Raw genomic sequence first — 20,115 nt, 5'->3', positions numbered from 1 at the left:
GAAAAAGTGAAAACCAATGATAACAAGGTAAAGATGAAAAAATTATAAATTTAAATAAAAAATATAAGGTAAAACAGGGAAAAAGTTTTAAAATTAAAACTTTGAGATTTTTTTGTTTTAACGATATCCTTTGAAAATAAGTTTTTAGAGAATAAGAGACACTAATAAATGGAGCAAATGCTTCTGTCAGGGGTATTTTTGTTAAAATCTCAAAACACAAGGGCAATTTAACCCTTTGCATGCCATATAAACGCACATATGCTCAATCTATTTTCCACTCCAAAACAACTTTATCCCACTCTCTTTCTCTCTCATTCCTTCTCTCCAAATGCACAGGGTTTCAATAATTGAAGCAGCCACCGTGATGTCGGTGTTGCTGCTATGCGCCACCGTCCACACCGCCGCTGTAGTCTCCGACGGTAACCCACAATCCTCTCACCTCCATTTCTCATGATACTTTATTAGTTCATAAGAATTAAAATATCTCCATCTTCATCTTACCAGCTAACTATTACAATTCTAATTTCGTTCTAATCATATTTTAATATTTTTTTATACATTTTAACAAATACAATAACTAGTTTATGGTACAATATATTTTTTTGACAGAGTTATAGGTTATGGAACAAGCATTCGTATTGCATTTTCAAAGTGTTAAAAAATACAAGTTTTATAACAATATTTGGGAGATAGCAAATCAAGTTTCTAACAATATTTTGTATAAGAAGGGACTAGAACAAAACATTTTTTTCCATGGACAACAATTTATGTTTTAAAGAGTTATATAATACGATATTTTAAAATATAAATTGTTTTGTATAAAGAAAAACCGTTGTATACGAATCAGTTACTGTTTAACTTTCATATAATCATTTATACTTATACAATATATAATATGTATTTTATGTTTATAAAATTCAATAAATTAATTCAAATAAATTATTAATATGTGACATGAAAATGAAACAAAGTTAAAAAATCAAGGAACAGGTTAATTAATGTTAATATAATATAATATGTATTTCAGTTAAGGATAAATGAATAAAATTTAAATATACGAGTTTATCTTTTATCCAAGTGAGAAATATCTATTTTGTCGATATATATATATATATATATATATATATATATATATATATATATATATATATATATATATATATATATATATATATATATATATATATATATTTATTTGGCCTTTAAGTAATTGTACAATCAACACAGATGGTTTTAGATGAACAGTCTGCATATGCACGTGGGTGGGCACATGTTCACGACACTCTGTCTAGAATTAGAATGAAACTTGATGGAAGTCGATCTGATGAAATTTAATTTTTACCTATTTAAACAAACAATAAAATCTTCTATATTTAATGTGGTTGAATAGGACTTTATTAAGAAATACTTCACATTTTTTTTAAATGGTTTTTAGAAAATTTTGTAATATTGTTTTATTTTAATTAGTAAATCACATCATTTGAACAACTTATGATGAACCGTCTTAGGTGATCCATGTAAAAGGTCAAACGTAAAACATTAATAATACCTTTAAACGTGTCAAAGTTCAAACTCTTGACCTCATGTGTGGAGGCACCTTAACCACTTGACTCCTATAAATATTTATTTTGAAAGCAAAACAAAATTAAAATATTCAACCACGTTTCATTTTATAAATGTTTATTTATATGTTTCATCATCTTAACAAATTTATGAAACAGTTTCCATCTTTTTTATCATATATAACAATGTTTTGTTTTTCACCGATTAGACAACTAACACAAATTATGTAATCATGTTTCAACAAGTAATATATGTTATGTTGTATGATATTATACCTTTTGGTGTTAAAAGGAAGCATCATTGCATATTTCTTATGAAGCACGTTAGAAGAAGAATTGAAGAAGAAAAAAATAATAATAATAAAAGGTGAAATTTTGTTGCATAAATACGTATTTGAATCTATTTAATATTATATGTGTTTATGTGATTGTAACTTGTTTATTATATCAATGCGTGAAACAAAAAAGACACAATGCATGATTTTTCTTTTGCTTGTAATTTTTTTACAGGGTTGTTATGGAATGGAAATTTCGAGCTTGGACCGAAACCTACGGATTTGAAAGGCACGGAGGTGCTAAAGCACGATGCCATTCCAGGGTGGACAATCTTTGGATTCGTTGAGTACATCAAATCAGGCCAAAAACAAGGGGACATGTTGCTAGTTGTCCCCGAGGGAGCCTATGCAGTTAGGCTAGGAAACGAAGCAACAATCGAGCAAACAATAAACGTGACGAAAGGAATGTATTATTCCATCACGTTTAGTGCTGCTCGAACGTGTGCTCAAGAAGAGACACTGAATGTGTCGGTAGCACCTGATTTTGGGGTGCTACCGATGCAGACATTGTATAGTAGTAGCGGATGGGATTCGTATGCGTGGGCTTTTCAGGCTGAGTACAATCAAGTTACTATTAAGCTACATAATCCGGGAGTCGAGGAGGATCCAGCATGTGGCCCGCTTATTGATTCCATTGCTATCAAATCTTTGTATCCTCCTAAACCATCAAAAGGTAACTCGATATCTATATATAACTATTAGATCGGGATCAAAAAAGAATGATTCGGTGAATATAGCGGTGAAAGCAGTTTAAAAATGTCTAATTCAATACTAACGCTCGGAATCCGGGCGGTTAAGTAGCGATTATGGGACATGTCAAAATTTATTTGGTGTGGGTCGGGTCCGAATTAAATTAATATAAATGTTATTAGTTAATACATTATAATGTTTTTATAAAGTGTTAACTTACCATATATAATTTACCTTTATAGTTTGTAAAATGTTATAAGCATTATAAAATTATTGAAGAAACTGAATACCTTTAGATATATAAAAATAAAGATGACAAACGTTAGAAAAATACATCCACTTATAGACATTTTATTGAAAAACTCATTAAGTTCTTGGCTTTTTAAAAATCTTTCATTATGTGAAATTGTATAATTGCATTCTTTTTAGGTTTTTTTTTTCATTAAGATGTTCATGGCAAAAATATCCTAGAGATTATAGGCTACAACTGTATATCATCGTAACATCATAACATCATAACAGTTGTATATTATGAGAGTTTTAGTAAATCAACATCTAGAGGACCACTTCGCTTTGAATTATTAAATAATGACCCTTTTTGTATGCAAGTTGTCATAATAGTTCGATTACAAAATCTAGCACTTTAATGCACTTTTGCTACACAAAATCCAAGTACTTGGTGGCATTGATGCATGAGGTCTTGTGGATGCAAAATTGGCACCTCATCCATGTGTTTCTCATTAAATGATGTCCCATCACCATAACATCACATATTATTATCTAAACTATATATATACTATAAGGTGAAAACAACTTCTTAAATGAATGTACATTTTGATTATATGAGTTAAATTGATGCAGATAATATATTGAAAAACGGAGGATTCGAAGAAGGCCCATATATATTCCCAAACACTACATGGGGTGTGTTAGTACCACCAAACATAGAAGATGACCACTCTCCACTCCCGGCTTGGATGGTTGAGTCACTAAAAGCGGTCAAGTACATTGACGCTGACCATTTCTCAGTGCCACAAGGTCGACGGGCAGTCGAGCTTGTGGCAGGTAAAGAGAGTGCAATAGCCCAAGTGGCTAGAACAATTGTTGGGAAAACGTATCAACTTTTCTTTACAGTGGGAGATGCTAACAACGCGTGTGAAGGGTCTATGGTAGTGGAGGCATTTGCTAATAGAGATACTCTGAAAGTACCCTATGAATCAAAAGGTAAAGGAGGATTTAAACGCGCGGTTCTTAAGTTTGTGGCAACTAGCACAAGAACTAGAATCATGTTTTATAGTACTTTTTATACTATGAGAAGTGATGATTTTTCATCGCTTTGTGGACCGGTCATTGATGATGTTAAGCTTTTGAGTGTTCGGAACCCTCGTAGACTTGCTTGAATGGGTTTGAAACATATGGTTGATTTGGTTCCAAATTGAAGTGTTTCGAATACTTGGAAAATAATTAAGAGTGTTTTTTTATTTAGTAAAGAATAAACAAGTTCTTTTTTGGGTTTTTATGACTAGTATAATGCACTTAAAAGGTAAGAGTTGTAGTATATGAATGGTATATAAAGAGAATTGAAAAGTGGTGTGGTTTTTATCTATATGTAACTTTACTTTCATAAATGAAAAAGAGTATACAAGTTGTGTATTTATCCTTTTTGTATTTTGCCCCTTTTATTTAGTTTTCATGAGAACTCGGCTTCTCCTAACATGCTCAAGCAATCGTACACACTTATAATGGTCTTGAGTTCAATTTTCATCTTATGAAGAAAAACATAAAAGATGCAACTAAAAAGATCATAAATTTTGGAAACTTATAATAGCCTTGATTTCAATTTTCATCTCTTAAAAGCTTGGATACATTGCATGACTAGAAACACTACAACTACCAACAGAGCATAGGTCATCATCAGAGTCATCGTTAAGGTGTGATATTCTTGAAAGATCATTTTTTAAACAACTGTCAAATGATGCTTGGATGTATTTGATACCCTTTTTGAACTTCATTAATTTGAACTTGTGAATAAATGACATAAAACCTGCAACAACAAAGAAAAGAAGATGAATCTCCCATCAGAAACAAAAACAAAATGTGTCTAGAGCTTTGAATTGATCATAAAGAACAAGATGATACATGTACATCAGTGAGAAGATCCGGTGTTGCAATAAATACTAGATGTTTCATCAATCCAGATTAGCAAACAGTATATAGATACAACGATTTGAAGATGATGACACTATCAACAAGTGGTTGAAAGCAAGCAACAGATAATCTCATAAGTCATAACCGCCATACAGACAAGAATTATTAGATTTTATATCATCAGAACACAACTCAAAAAAAAGCATGATCAAATCATAATTGCTAGTTATGAGTGCTGTGATACTGTGAGAGTTCCTAGATAGGAAAGTCTCGGTGCAGCCATGTGAGCTTTTGACTCCTTGATGGGATTATTATAAGATACAAAGAGACGACGATGATAAAGAGGGAGATGAATAGATGATTATCAACTTGAATTTATAAGGCTTACGCAGTCTACTAGTCATCAGTTTTTATTTGTGTGGTTCCTTACCACATACAAAGAAGTGTGGTCACACTTTTTTTAATAAATTAATTTAAATAAAAACTTTAATTTTAATTAAAAAAACATAACATTGTATTAATTAAAAATTAAAAACAATTACATTGCATTACTTAAAAATAAAAACATAACATAACTTTAAAATAATCCTAACAACTTAGAAAAAACTAGAAATCTTACACCTACAAACTTAATAAAAAAAACACACATCACACAATTAAAAACTTAGAAAAAAAAAACTAGAAACTTTAAACCTACTTAGCATAACGTTTTTTGACATCGGCTTTTTCATCGTCATAGTAACTTCAAACTTCTCCCTGTCATGCGCGATGTGACCATCATTAGTATTCTCATGTCACTATCCTTTTGTTTTCAAAGCTCTCTTTCGGAAGCAATTTGCAAAAAATTGTCAATTCTTTCTTTTATATCCTTCATATTGTCCCCCATTTCTTTCAATTCATCATAATCCGACGCTTTGTCTTTGTCTTTGCTTTTTTTTGTCCATTCTCATTGGTCGGAAAGGTGGTGAAACTTGAACGGGTTCATCATCGTTGAGGTCGAAACCAACACAAGCATCAGATGTAGTGTGGTTGGATTCTAATGTTCTTGAGCGTTTTGAACCACTATCGATATGTTCGTCGGATGTTTTGCTAGCTTTCCATTTTTTGTTATCTTTCACGAGATTCCAAATGTTAATAAACTTGAAACTCTTCTTGTTTCCTTTTTGGTACACTTTTAGAGCTTTTTGCAAAATCACATCATCACTTTATCTGCTTTTTCATTGACATTTCATGTTGTTATACAAATCATTAAAGAACATGACTTCATTGTTTGTTTTCCCCCATTTGGAGTACACTTGGTGTTTTGAACGATACTCTGGAAGTTTCATTCCTTTGTGGAACCTATGTCTAACCCGCATCCAAAAACGGTCATGTTTTTTGTATTTTCCTGTTTGCCCATCTTGTAAAATATCGATCCATGATTGTGCCAATACTAACACTTCTTCGGGTTCCCATCCTTTATCCGACGTCTTCTCTTTTCTTTTAGTTGGTGCTCGACTGGGTTGAGTTTCTTGAACGGATTCGGGTTCAGAATAAAATATGGGTGTTTGTGGTTGTGATTGTGTTTGTTGAACAACCTCAGGTTGAGACAAAAAATCAAACGAATCAAAATTTGGGTCGGGTTGTGGTTGTGTTTATGGAAGTGGTTGTGTTGGTCGTTGTGGTTGTGAGAATTGTTGTGGATAATACGATAGCATATCGTCATAGTGATAATACGGGGGTGAACAAAATGGTTGATCATAAGACTTGGGGTTGTGGTATTTCTAGTAGGTGTTTTTTGGTTGTTTGCCTTGTTGGAGACGACATGTTGAGAAGTTTTGAAAAAAAGAGAGTGAAAGATGTAGAAATTAAGTTTGATTAAAGTTTGGTAAATTAAGGGATGTATATATAGATAAAATAAAAGAAAAAAAATGAATTTTAAAAAATTTGACCGTTCAAACGGTCAATATAAGGAGAACTAATCAAAAAACACAGCCAAATTCTACCGATGCACGGCAAAACCCCACTACAAGCCGTATAGAAGGCGGTGTTCCCTTGCCAACGTGGCAAGGGTTGTGGCCAAACTGCACCGCACTCCCTTGAGTCTAATTAAATTTCTTTACCAGTTATCCTTTTAATTATTTATTTTCATAAATTTTAGTAATTTATCCTCACATTTAAAATATATTATAAAATTCTTATTGTTTGTTCTCTCAAGCACAAACAACGCTTAGACAATTGTTTGATTATCACGTACAAATAAAAATATAAATAAAAGTATATTCTATCTTTATTTTATATATATAATATAGAAAAAATTATTATATTATAGTTATTGAAAAAACATTAGAAATATTATATACTCATATGAAATTTATATTTTATAAGTAAATCAAGTTACAAGTTGATATTTAATAACTTTGGATGATTATAATATAAATAGGATACAAAACGATGTAGAATGATGAGGTTGAGTGTCTAAGCTTATATAAGACTTTAAGGTGTATTTACTTTTCACACACACACACACACACACACACACACACACACACACATATATATATATATATATATATATATATATATATATATATATACACACACACTTCCATACCCCTCAACCCTCAGTATATGCAAATTCATCCCTCCTATCTCACATAATATGATTCAAATATAGAAGCACAAAGGTAAAAGTTGAGAGTAAAGAAAAGAGAACAGGAGTGTCGGGCTCTTCAATCCTCTCAACCCACACATTTGGCGGTACCTTGTTGGTCAGAATCGTATTCACTTCCCACTTTCCAACTCGTATGACTCCTTCATCTCTAATAGTAATTAGCTTTAAAAACATCTTTCATTGTAGATGCTTTGAGGATTATTGAGAAGAGTGATTCTACTAATATCTGTTATACCCATATATATATATATATATATATATATATATATATATATATATATATATATATATGTGTGTGTGTGTGTGTGTGTGTGTGTATGTGTGTGTGTATGTGTTTTATAATGTATCGTAAGTGATGACAAGATGATGAACATGATTATGTATAAATAATTAGACATAAATGGTATATAAATATATAAAAAAAAAACATTAGGGATTATACTTAATTGGACCACATTCGGAGCTAGGAGTTAGATATTTTGGGAGGTCTTGAGAATCATTTGGTGAGATTAGAAATTCCTGAGGTTTCATATGATTCCATTAGAAGGTGCGTATATGCTAAAACGGGTGGAACCAAGTGATTTGTGTTCTAGTTGCTAGATACGTATAGACGAAACGATGTGACAAGGATACTTAGGTGACTTTATGAAAGCTACAATGATTATGGTGATCCTAGTTGATCTATATGTTTAAGAATCATTCTAGAATGATTTTTACCAGTAACATATGATCTTATTAGGTCAAACCTTTATAAAGCTGTCACTTATTGAATATTTATTAAGAATTTGATTATTAATAAATACATTTAACTCTTATGGAATGATTTAATCATATGGTATGATTTAATATGGTGTGTACAAGTTTCTGGACTCTTTGCATTCCATTAGACTTATCAATATACATTAGTTTAATGAGGTGAAGTGTTTAACAATCTATTCTCTTCATCTCTCTTCTTATTGGCCGAAAATTAACAAGAATGGGAAAAGGTTGCTTGTTATCTTTTCTCATACACACACCATACCCTTAAGAAGACTTAGTGTTGACTCTTTGAAGGTGTGGCCCTTGGATTTTGTGTATAAGTATATAAGAGAGTAAAGACTTTCATTTGAAGTTAGTTTTTCCTTTTCTTTTCTCTCTAGGTCGAGAGCATCCCCATCCTCTCTATTCTTCATCTCTTTTGAAGTGTAATGGTAAAAGTAAGTCCTTATGAAGTTCCTCTCCTTTAAGACTTATTTGTGATAAAATCTAAATTCTTAAGAAGTATTTTACAAGAGAGAACTAGCATTCTTGGTGAATATAATCTTGTTGGTGGATACATTATAGAGAAACTCTATTTCTGGTTTTTGCAATCTTCGTTAACTCGTCAATTGCTAAGTGGGATCAAAGTCTTTGAAGGTTGTCATCTAGACATCCTATGGTTGTTTGTAATCTTTCTAATTCATGTAATTGGATCCTTGATGATTTTGTTTTAAAATGGTCTTAAAATAATAGTTATTTTTAAATCGTGTCAGTTTTATGTTAATAAAAGTTTTATTAAAAATATTGTTTTTAGCTTATCAAACCTCCTTAGCAGTATCAGAGCCTCTATTACATATTAAAAAGATTTATTATTATGTTTGATAACCTTTGGATTTCGAAAATATGTTTGGTATTTCTTTTAGCTGAGAAATTACCAAATATATTTATTGTATGGAAACTTGTTATTTTATAATTGTTATTTTTATACAACCAAAATTTTTATGCATTTTGGTTGTATAAAGATGCATTAGAAAAACAAAAAGTTTGTTTGTATATTTCATATGATTATATTGTGTATAAACAAGCCATTAGGACCCTTATATTGTGTTGGTTGTTATTTATTTGTTCATAAGATGTAATAGATAAATATGTATTTTTTATTTATTTACTTGTTTGTAATAAATTAGCTTAGACTAGTTTTATTCTTTTTCCAATTGTAAAAAGATGAAAACTTTACCAAGTCTGGAAGACTGTTCCATGTCTTAACCACTTAATACTATAATCCTAACCTTGAGTTTGTACTCATAGTTTTGGACTTATTTATGGTCTTAATGGTTTAAGTGTCATGTCATCACAACACCTGGAGTCTTGAAGTCCTTTTGTAAGAAAGATTTGTTTTGGCAAATGGGAGCTAGATCACGTTTTAAAATGTCTCTTAAGTTCTTTTGAAACTACTTAATAATTCTTATGTTGGCTCACCAAAATTATTTCTAATATACTACTCGGTTTATAAAAAAAAATTGATGCATATTTGTGATGTTTATTTTATGATGTTATATATAATGTTATGTGTATGGAAATGTGTTTTGCATGCTAAATAATATTTTATCATAAATTAACATCATTGGGAGTTTAAGAATTAAATATTTTGATTATACATAAGACGTTTAAAATGAGTTTTCATTAAAAGTATTTTAAAATGTTTAAAATTGAGTTTTTGTTAAAAATATTTTTTATTGTAAAACTCTTAATGCCAACTTTTAAATATTTAAAATGTTTATAATATTTTTTAAACTAAATCTAAACTTCATGTCTTTTATAATAAAAGAATGTTTTATTAAAAAGATTAAAATTCTATTTATAGTGTTATAATGTCTAACTATAATATTAGATATCATTTTTACCTCAAAACTATATATATATATATATATATATATATATATATATATATATATATATATATATATATATATATATATATATGATATTGGGTTTTAAAATTTAACGTGTTATGTTGATGTTATGTTTATGTATGCTAAACACGATTTAAAACATAATTATCAACACAAGATGTATAAAATAAGATGTATATGTTTTATTCTATAATTAACGTCAAAAGATTTTTATATATGTTTTTTGGTTTATCAGAATATGACTTTTAACATAAGATGTATAAAATAAGTTTTATTCTATAATTAACGTCAAAAGATTTTCATTATTAAAATGAGATTTAAAATAATGATTTTAAAACTCATCCAAAACTCCAAGTTTGAACTATAAAATAAAGTTTTATTAAAAGAAAATAATTGGTTCTTAAAGTGTTCAATCGCTAAACCTTAATATAAAATATTAGTTTATAATTGATTGTGGCTAAAGGGTTCATAAAATAAAGTTTTATTTAGAACCAAAAGAACCTAATATAAGAATTATGTTTATTACAAAATATAACATGAATTAAGATAACATGAATTGTTGGATGAATACAATATTCATGAGACCATGATTTTAAAATTAGATTTGTAAAACATATATAAAAACTTTTCTTAAAAATGCATGTCTATATCATCGTTTTTAACAACACTGATGCATCATTGTGCGATCATTGTGAGTGATGGGTCACCTAACCACTTGGATTTTGTCTTGTGATGGCTGAGGTGGTTTTCGTATTTTTTTTGGTGGGATAAAAGTCACTTAACCATTAGTTAAATGTCGATACCGCAAGTTTTTCAAGTAGGATGACTTGATCTGTAACATCCTATTTTCACAACAAAAAAAATCATTTTTATTAAGGTAAAACTCCACATTATAAAATTTGTATTAAGAAAAACCATTTTTCCAAATTACATTTGTAGAAAATCAAGGTAATATAATAACGCGAAATCTTCAGTGTTGCTGATGAATGTGTACAGTCACGCATTCGCCTTCCCACGGTAACCGATGATACTTGAAACCATAACAGTTGGGTAAGCACAAAGCTTAGTGTATTTCCCCCAAAATACCACACTCAACAAACAAACAAGCATGCATATCAGGTCTTCAGTCATCGGACTGGAATACCCCCAGTCCACAGTCTCCCGAATGGAATGCCCCAGGTTTGTTGGCTTGTCGCCTTAACCCAACCACTCCTCCCGAGCCTCGGTGCCTACGGGTTACAGTCGACCCGCACCTGGTATCTTGGCCTACAGCACACAACAATATCGCCTCAACTCGATCTGCCGCCATATGTAGACATATAAACAAACAAGGATTAAGTAGGCACATAATATAGGCAATTATCAATCATATAGCTCACTACCGCCTACTAGACCCCTCATAGCACACTGCTCCGTTACTAGTTAACCTCCATGGAATATGTAATCATAAGTAACTAGAGGCGAGATAGCCACCCGAACAGATGATCCTACTCTAGAGCCACAACCAAACAAGGAACAGATACGAAAGCCTAAATCAAGAGTTCTCAAGCTATCCTACATTACTACATACAGCCCCTAGGACACTCCACTAGACGATAACCAGCCTAAGGTTATATATAAATCTAGTATATCACTACAACACAACAACATCCTATACATAAGGATACATAACCAACAATCCAAGGAATGCATAACCATATGGACCCAGAGGTGAGATAGACACCCGGACAGATGATCCTACTCTAGAGCCACAACCAAACAAGGAACATGCAAGAAAGCCTAGATCAAGAGTCCTCAGTCTATCCTATGGGACCAAATACAGTCCCTATGACATCTCTCTACTAAATGGTAACCAAAACTAGTTGTTCGGCATTGGTGCCTTCGACCCACGGGTACAGTGAGGAAAACTCACTTGAAATGAAGAACCTGGAATACTGCAACATGCTTCTCTTTCTGCACTGCTTTCTCCCGCGATCCCTATAACACCAAAACATGGAAGAATCTTAACTAACAGACCAAATCCTTCAAGTTTAACCCAAAGTCAAACTGGTCAAAAAGTCAACGGTCAATGATCAATGAAAGTCAACTGTCAACTATCACTCACGGCGTGACAGGCATAGCCTCACATCGTGTGATCTGTCTGAATGACATTTTGATGAATAAAACCCTTTAATCCATTAAGCCGCTAATACATCTTCTCCAGAAGGCTTCCTAATGTCCCAAAGACCATAAAAATCGATGCTTTAAGGTCTTGCATGTCCAATGCAAGACTTGACTCAAATTAGGGCATCTATGAATAAGAGGAGGTCAAAACCTCATGCATAATCTCAAACATCACCCAAACTTCAGATCCACCACATATAATCACCAAGGGACTCCAAGGACCTATAAAGTTGCCAACTTTATAGAGTCCCGACACTCTAACTCATCTAACCATGGCAATAAAGTTTGAATCTTGGTTACTCACAATGGTCCGGAGATGTTGCTAGAAGATGCAAATGAAGATTCCAAGTTGAATCTAAGCTCCAATGGCGATCCCTTTTTCTTCAAGCCACCAAAATACCACCAAAAGCTCAAAAATCACAATGAGAGGCTAGGATTTCGTTTCCAATGAAGAGAGGCTGAAGAATGTACCCTAGGTTATGAGATAAGTTTCTTAAATATGGAGAAAACCCTAAAATTTGTAGGCTTAGGCTGCAACCGGCCTCACGACGCGCGTATTATAATGTCATGCCGTGACTTTCATTTACACGTGTCACGTCGTGACCTCCTTATGGTCACGTCATGACACCTATTTTCCCTAAAATTCATGTCTTTGACTCCTTGATGCCCTAAACCGATCTGTTCTAGAAACTGGGTTTTACAATTCTCCCCCACTTAAATTAGATTCCGTCCTCGATATTGGGTCTCACTTCCACTCTCTGAGTAACCCCTTGTGCGTCCTTCAAACTCGACTCCTTCCAAGCGGTCTGAGCTCACTTGAATGCTAGCACTTACAACCAGCAACAACCAAGTTTTCAAAATCAGACCCATTAGCCACTTCGAGCAAAGACTCCAGTGGTATGGATAGCAACTACTACAACATCCCTTGATCAGTTTACCACCTCCCGACACCTCTGCAAACTTTAGCAGGAAACAAGCAAACTGATGAAACTACTACTCTACACAACATCCTTAACCCGTAAGAGAAGAATCCACTTCTCAGGACCTGCAAATCCTGAAACCATGGACAACCTTCAGGTGAACCAAACCACCCCAATTGTCACCCACTCTAACCAAAACTCCCAACCTGATCTGACCAAGGTATCTTGTCCTTATGCCGCTCATCGAACACCCAAAATAGGAACTACATCCTACACCATAGCTGCCAACCCCACACACTGATGCAGACAAGGCTAAACCACCCTTTCTATCAACTATGCATACCGAAATCTACAGATTTGATCAGTCCTAATCCTTCTCAGCCATACAAAGTCCTTCTAAACAATGAATCTTAGAACTCTCGGTCGGCCGTCTTATGCTAATCCCGCATATGAAGCACCAACGCAAGGAAAACCAACGATCACAGACTAACTAGACCATACTTTTACTCGGCTCTAACAGCCTTGCTCTACTATCCACTGATAACACTCAGGCTTACCCCCGATCTGCTAACCAATAACTGCAATCAGGCTTACCCCCGATCCTCTATCCAATAACTACACTATCAAACATCGACCCCAATAAAACTTAACTAACCCTACCAGGCCTTTAGGTTGTAACTCAAACTTCCAAGCCTTAATCAAACAAGAACATACAAGGAAATCCTCCTCACAACCCTCAACCTGGGCTCCTAACACCCTAGAGTCTAAAATGCGAGGACGCCCTACAAATTACTATCACAACTAAAACAAATACAATTCAAAAAGAAATCCAACAACTGATGATGATTCCGATGTGAAATCAAAAGATTAAGTAGTTGTGCGGAGGTCTTGATCTTGGAGAAATCTGGCTGAGAATAGAACCTTGGCATAAGGTCTTACTGCTATGAGGTTTCCACTCTTCCCCACTTGGAATATGCTAGACTCCGACAACTTCAACAATCCTTCAAATCCTAGGCCAACGTGAATTCTACTACTTGATCCCCGTCCTTAACATTCAGATGCTCGTGAAAATCTATACCCACAACAACATTCACAAATTCCAACACGCAAGCAAAACTACCAAGGATAATAATCCATCTCTTCAAAATAATAAATTACATAAAACCATAGCTAAATAAGTTAATTCCATTCCATTGATCATTCAAGATTACAGCCGAATTTCGAAACATAAACACAAAATACATATGAATACTAACACGGCAGTAACCGACTAAATCATAGAACTGATAACTTAATCCTCAGTCTCTGGGACTCCGACCGTCCCATAACGTCTGTCAGGTAACTGCCAAGCTAAGGGTGCAGGGTTCTGAACCTCGCCAAAAAAAAGGGACAAACTGCTCTGATCTGGCCCTAAACTGATCTGCTAGACTTATCAATATACATTATTTTAATGAGGTCAAGTGTTTGACACTCTACTCTCTTCCTCTCTCCTCTTGTTGGATGAAAATTGACAAGCATGGGTAAAGGTTGCTTTTTAGCTTTTCTCTTACTCATATCATACCCTTAAGAAGCCCTATATTTGACTCTTTGAAGGTATGGCTCGTGGATCTTATGTGTAAGTATATAAGAGAGTAAAGTCTTTTATTTGAAGTTAGGTTTTCCTTCCTCTTTTATCTAGGCCGAGAGCATCCCCATCCTATCTCCTCTTCCTTTCTTTTGAAGTGTGGTTATAGAAGTAAGTGCTTATAAAGTACCTATCCTTTAATAATTATTTGTGATAATTTCTTAAAGGCTTAAGAAGTCTTTTACAAGAGAGTACTAGCATTCTTGGTGACTTCATTTTTTTGATGGATTCATTATAGAGAAACTTTACATTGAGTTTTTGCCAATTGACATATTCATCAACTCCCAAATTTTCAAGTAGGATCAAAGTCTTCTACGGATGTCATCGAAACATTCTATGGTTGTTTATAATCTTTCTATTTCATGTAATTGGAACCTTGGTGGTTTTGTTTTAAAATGGTCTTAAAATAATAGTTATTTTCAAATTGCTTTCATTTGCCATTAATAACAGTTTTATTAAAAATATTGTTTTTAGTTTATCAAAACCTATCAGATCCATGGTTCATGTTAAGGTTAAGGTGAATGGAGCCTTAACCATACATAATGGAATATGTCAAGGATAAGAGGGTCACAATGGACTGAAACTTTGTACATTGTAACTCTATGTTCAGGATGATGGGATTATAATACATTGAATAAGTGTAGATTTTAATGGATTAACGTATCATCATTTCATTTTTCATGCAATTTTATTATTTTTCATTTTTCATGCAATTTTAAAAACTTTTTTCCCATTAAACGCCAGCATTACATCCCATTATGGTTGAGTTTAATATGTTGAATGTCAACTAGACATTCCACTTCATTTAACTGTTTCATTAAAATGTTCATTGTAGATGCTATAAGAAAGAACATGAAGAGAAAGTTAAGATCGCTAAAAAAGTACACTCATTATAAGAATTGATTAAATTTTGGGGTCATCATTGGCTATGGTGAATCTAAGGAACCCTATTTGAAAGATGGTATATATGAATCGGATAATACAACTAGGTTGAGTTTTCATGTGAGAAATTTGGTGACATATTAATAAAGAGGTATATATAAGCTATCTCATGAACTAGAGATGTTACGAAGTAAAAGCTATTTTTAGGTTGATAACAAAGTGACTCTAAAGACTTTTAAGAGGAAAGTTATATGACACCTGCAAATCAAGATGAGTTATATTTTAGCATTATGGTGATCTAATACTCATTTTTTGTGATTATTATGGGTACATTATGTAGGTGAATAATTAAGGACAAAATGGTGATTTCAGGATTGTGTATATTCTGTAAAACTTATAAGGCACAGTAAAAGTCTATAATACATTGCCATTACGTTGATTCTTCATTAATTGGTAAAAAAATATGTGTCATTGAAAAATGTTGTCTGAGAAGATGAGTCATTAGGGAACTAAATCTATTAATAGATTTAATTATATTAAATTAATATTCAAGAGTTTTAAGAGATTTTTAAAAAAGGTTTAAAACACAGATATAGTGTTTTTTTACAAAAGTTGACCAACAGAGTTGACAGGGGAGGATTATGATGTTGATGCATTAATGAATGAGTAATCAAGTTATGATTGATGATCGATCAAGAGCATGAGTTTTGGCGTGGAAAATATTTCATTCACATTGTTTTTGTGGTAAGTGAGCAATCCTTAAAACCCCAATTAAATCGCAATCTTCATTTGGTCTAGTGATAATTTTTCGTGTTAGGTGTGTTATGATGGATTTATTAGGTTACAACAAAATGCTCAATGCAGAAAATAACTTAACATTTAATAAAGGGCACATACAACGTAAGAGGATCTATGTATTTCACATTAAGGCTACATACTTTAAATAACAAAATCTAGCATAAACCCTAGCAATTTTGAAATCTAGAAGTTAGGGTTACATACCTCAAACTTGTTACAGCAAACAAGTTACTTCAATCCTTCCTTTGAAGAGCTTGGAAAGTTAGCACCAAAAGGATGATTCATCTAATGGCTCACACCCAAACCGTAGAACTAGAAGACACTTGAGGAGAGTGGAAAGAGGTATAAATTTCGTTCACCACATTTAAGGGAAGTGTATCAAAAAATTTGAGGTCCTAAGGGTTCATATTTATAGTTTAGGTAACTTAGGGACAAAACAAGATTTGAATAATTAAATAATTGATTTAATTCTAATTCAAATAATTTCCTTAATTACATTCAGGAGGCTTCTGGAAACCCTAAAATAGCTTCCAAAACCGTCCTCCCGATGATGGTTCTAGAATTGCCTCTTTTGTTCAACTACTGAACAATTATAATTCACCTCTTGCACCTTTAATTAATTCCAATTAATACCAAATTAATTCTGATTAATAATTAATCAATTCTAATTGATTTCTCATTAGTTTAGTAATCATATAAATTAACAAATCAATTATAATTGATCTCATATTAATTTATCAATGACATAATAAATTAACAAATCAATTGTCTATTTCCAATTAGTTTATTAATCATATAATAATCTAATAAATCATCCTATGTATAATTGTCATTCTAATCAAGTTCTATTTATGAGGGCAACCCAAAAAGGACTTTGCTTCTATTTGCAAGTTTATAGCAATTTAGTTATGAGCTTAGACAGCTTAATCCAACATGTTATTCATCTTAATGGTGATATTTAGGTGTTTTGTATCATGACATATAGTCCAAAACATGGAAAGCCATAGTACTAGTAGTGGAGTGGCTTGTTATTTTCAATCAGAAAAGGAAGATTGAGCAATGCAAAGGAGAAAGAAGTTGTCCCCTCTTATCTGGTAACCCGCCGCCGCATATGTCGAAAAAGAGGGAGAGGGGAAGGAAGAAAAACCGTTTTACTTTGGCACATGAGGTGGCAGGTTTGGCTAGGTAACATAATGGAAATGTATCGGACTGCAAATCCTGGTATGACGGTTTATGAGATTCCAAGGGGAGAATCGAATACGGTTTTAACAGCATTATTGTTCCCAACAGGCATCAGAGTATGATAACCTTGAGGTTGGGGTTTGTAAATAGTAGATTATCACTGTAAAAATCCAATGGCGTGGGATGACATAGTCGTCTCATCATATAGCCCATGATGTTGATCACGAAGCTAATAAAAATAAGCATAGAATTTGGAGGAACATAAAACATGAAAGTTATAGGTAATTGATATGCCACTTTATAGCTCTTTAAATGAGCCTAACTGCCTGTTGTTGGTTCCAGATAGTCATAAATAGAGTAAATTTGAAAAATAATATATTGGAACTACATAATTATTTAAATAATTTCAATAACAGAAAGACAAACAAATTGAGACACGCATCATTTTGTTAACATACCCTCTACTATTAATTAGATAACTTAAACACATAACTGTCTAGTGAAAACTATTGTGAACAGAAATATACCATGTCTAAGCTTAACATTACAATATATAATAATCACTATATAAACATGAATAACAACCCATAAGATCCATATATAACTTTAGTGCATATCTTTCACATGGTTTTCCTATCCTTATTGCTAAATTTTTTATCCAACTTAGAACTTTATCTTCAATCCAACTAAGACTTACTTAGAGTCAAGTTGTATTCAATATAGTTTGAAACTAACAAGTAATCCTTAAAAACAAACCATTCTAATGCAGCCCACATTGTCTTTGTTATCCAATTACTAATATAATCATATTTCATTGACTAAGTCAATATTGGTTTACTATCATGTCAGCTTGAATTATACTATTACAAAATATATCATCAAATATATCTTAACAATCTACTCCTATTTGATGATGTTAAAACCATACATATATATATATATATATATATATATATATATATATATATATATATATATATATATACTTGAAGAGTAATTGTCTATGCATAGTCCTTATACATTAAAAAATGAAATATTTTTGTTTTGTTTTTTTCAATTTTTCTTAATTACTAATGAAAAAAAACATGAGCATGATTATACCAACCTCAAAGGATTCTCAATGCCTTCATCCTCATCCAAATTTCTTTCTTAATCTAGATGAAATATTCCTCCTTCTATTCATCTTTCATTTTGAACAGATCCGAAGATATCAACATATACGATCCTTAAAATTTCCAAATGTTTGATTTGATTTACTAGGAAAATTAAGTGAGAGGTCGTATACAATTGATTATTCATCTAGAATTTCATTTATTGAAAGCATCAATGTTGAAGATTCTATAAATCAGGCTTGGTGAAGAACACGTTCTCAATAGGATCAACTCCAGCAGGCAAGAACTTGTTAAGACTTCAAACACCATGAGGAATCATGCATGCACTCACTTCCCTAAGAATTGTTTTTCAAGAGTGACCATGGCTTTTCTTTTGTATGTAATTCTCTTTCAATGAGCATATTTGGAAACTTCAGTAGCTCTAATAACTCCATCTAGTATTAGATCAAAATCAAAATCAGTAATATTCATGAGTCCCTCGGTAATTATGGTATTAAGTCCATGATTGTTTTATGTATAGCTCCTTACAAGAATTTCATTATCTACATCCACTCACTGAAGCTATAACCAATAAGTTCACTAGCCAATATGCCTTCCTTATACATCATAATCCATCGTCTAAACATGAAAATATAGGTCTCAATCAGTTTAAATCAAATAGATTTTGATAGAACCGATCCAATCCATTTATCTATTGGATGGTGATTGGATAATTATTGGAGTCATATTGGATATCCAATTGGATGGATATTGGATTGGTTCGGTTATTCATTGGATTATTGAGGTGATCCAATAACCAATCTAATCCAATTGGATTTTGAAATTTTGAAATAGATCCAACCCCATTGTAATTGGATATCCAATCTAGTCGATCGGTTCGTAATTAGATCAGTTAAATTCTACACACCCCTACATGAAAACATAAAGAACTCAATTCCTAGTAGGTTTGTTACATTCATAGCCACAATGTCTTCTGCATGCTTCCTTGTGTTGTAAAGATTATGATATCTTTGACAATTTCTTTAATTATTTCTTTTTATAATTTCCAATCGGTTAGAACTAGGGCTATAAAAGAACTGAACATTCAACGAACTGTTCGTGAACCGTTGGGAGGAAGTTCGTTTATTTAATAAATGAGTGAACATGAACACAAATTCTCGTCTGTTTAGCTAAACAAAGGAACATGAACAATGATCTTGTTCATTCAATTATGTTCGTGAACATTCATTTATGTTGTTCATTTACGTTCTGTAACGTCCCAAAAATCATGATAAAAATTTTCATTTTCCAAAACCATTTTATAACCCATAAGTCATATAAAACATTATTTCCAAAACATAGTCATAAAATCAGAGTATCCAAAAACATCTTTCAACATAAACCCAAGGATGATGC

General features: G+C 32.3%; 1 protein-coding gene and 1 long non-coding RNA gene across 2 annotated transcripts; one reads left to right on the top strand and one right to left on the bottom strand.

Moving 5' to 3' along the window:
* Positions 1 to 262: 262 nt before the first annotated feature.
* Positions 263 to 4,244, top strand: LOC145119332 (BIIDXI-like protein At5g11420). The gene is made up of 3 exons (XM_079054983.1): positions 263 to 419; positions 2,073 to 2,570; positions 3,449 to 4,244. The coding sequence occupies exons 1-3, from the start codon at positions 329 to 331 to the stop codon at positions 3,985 to 3,987; spliced, it is 1,128 nt and encodes a 375-aa protein (XP_078911109.1). The 5' UTR covers positions 263 to 328; the 3' UTR covers positions 3,988 to 4,244.
* Positions 4,245 to 4,396: 152 nt separating this feature from the next.
* On the bottom strand, positions 4,397 to 5,084 carry LOC145119333 (uncharacterized). Its single transcript, XR_013713778.1, has 2 exons — positions 4,727 to 5,084; positions 4,397 to 4,631 (listed from the first exon to the last, which is right to left on the bottom strand). It is a non-coding gene; the product is annotated as an uncharacterized LOC145119333 (long non-coding RNA).
* Positions 5,085 to 20,115: the final 15,031 nt, after the last annotated feature.

This window comes from Lactuca virosa, chromosome 6 (assembly GCF_052849685.1).
Source record: "Lactuca virosa cultivar CGN04683 chromosome 6, Lactuca_virosa_CGN04683_v6, whole genome shotgun sequence".
Lineage (NCBI taxonomy): Eukaryota > Viridiplantae > Streptophyta > Magnoliopsida > Asterales > Asteraceae > Lactuca > Lactuca virosa.
The sequence above is the reverse complement of the archived record's forward strand: the minus strand, read 5'-3'. Positions and strand labels throughout refer to the sequence as shown.

Bases quoted from the DNA above. Each gene is read 5' to 3' on its own strand.
- LOC145119332 (XM_079054983.1), top strand. From the start codon at position 329: ATGCACAGGGTTTCAATAATTGAAGCAGCCACCGTGATGTCGGTGTTG. The intron at 420-2,072 runs GTAACCCACAAT...ATTTTTTTACAG, and splicing joins CGCCGCTGTAGTCTCCGACG to GGTTGTTATGGAATGGAAAT. The intron at 2,571-3,448 runs GTAACTCGATAT...AAATTGATGCAG, and splicing joins TCCTCCTAAACCATCAAAAG to ATAATATATTGAAAAACGGA.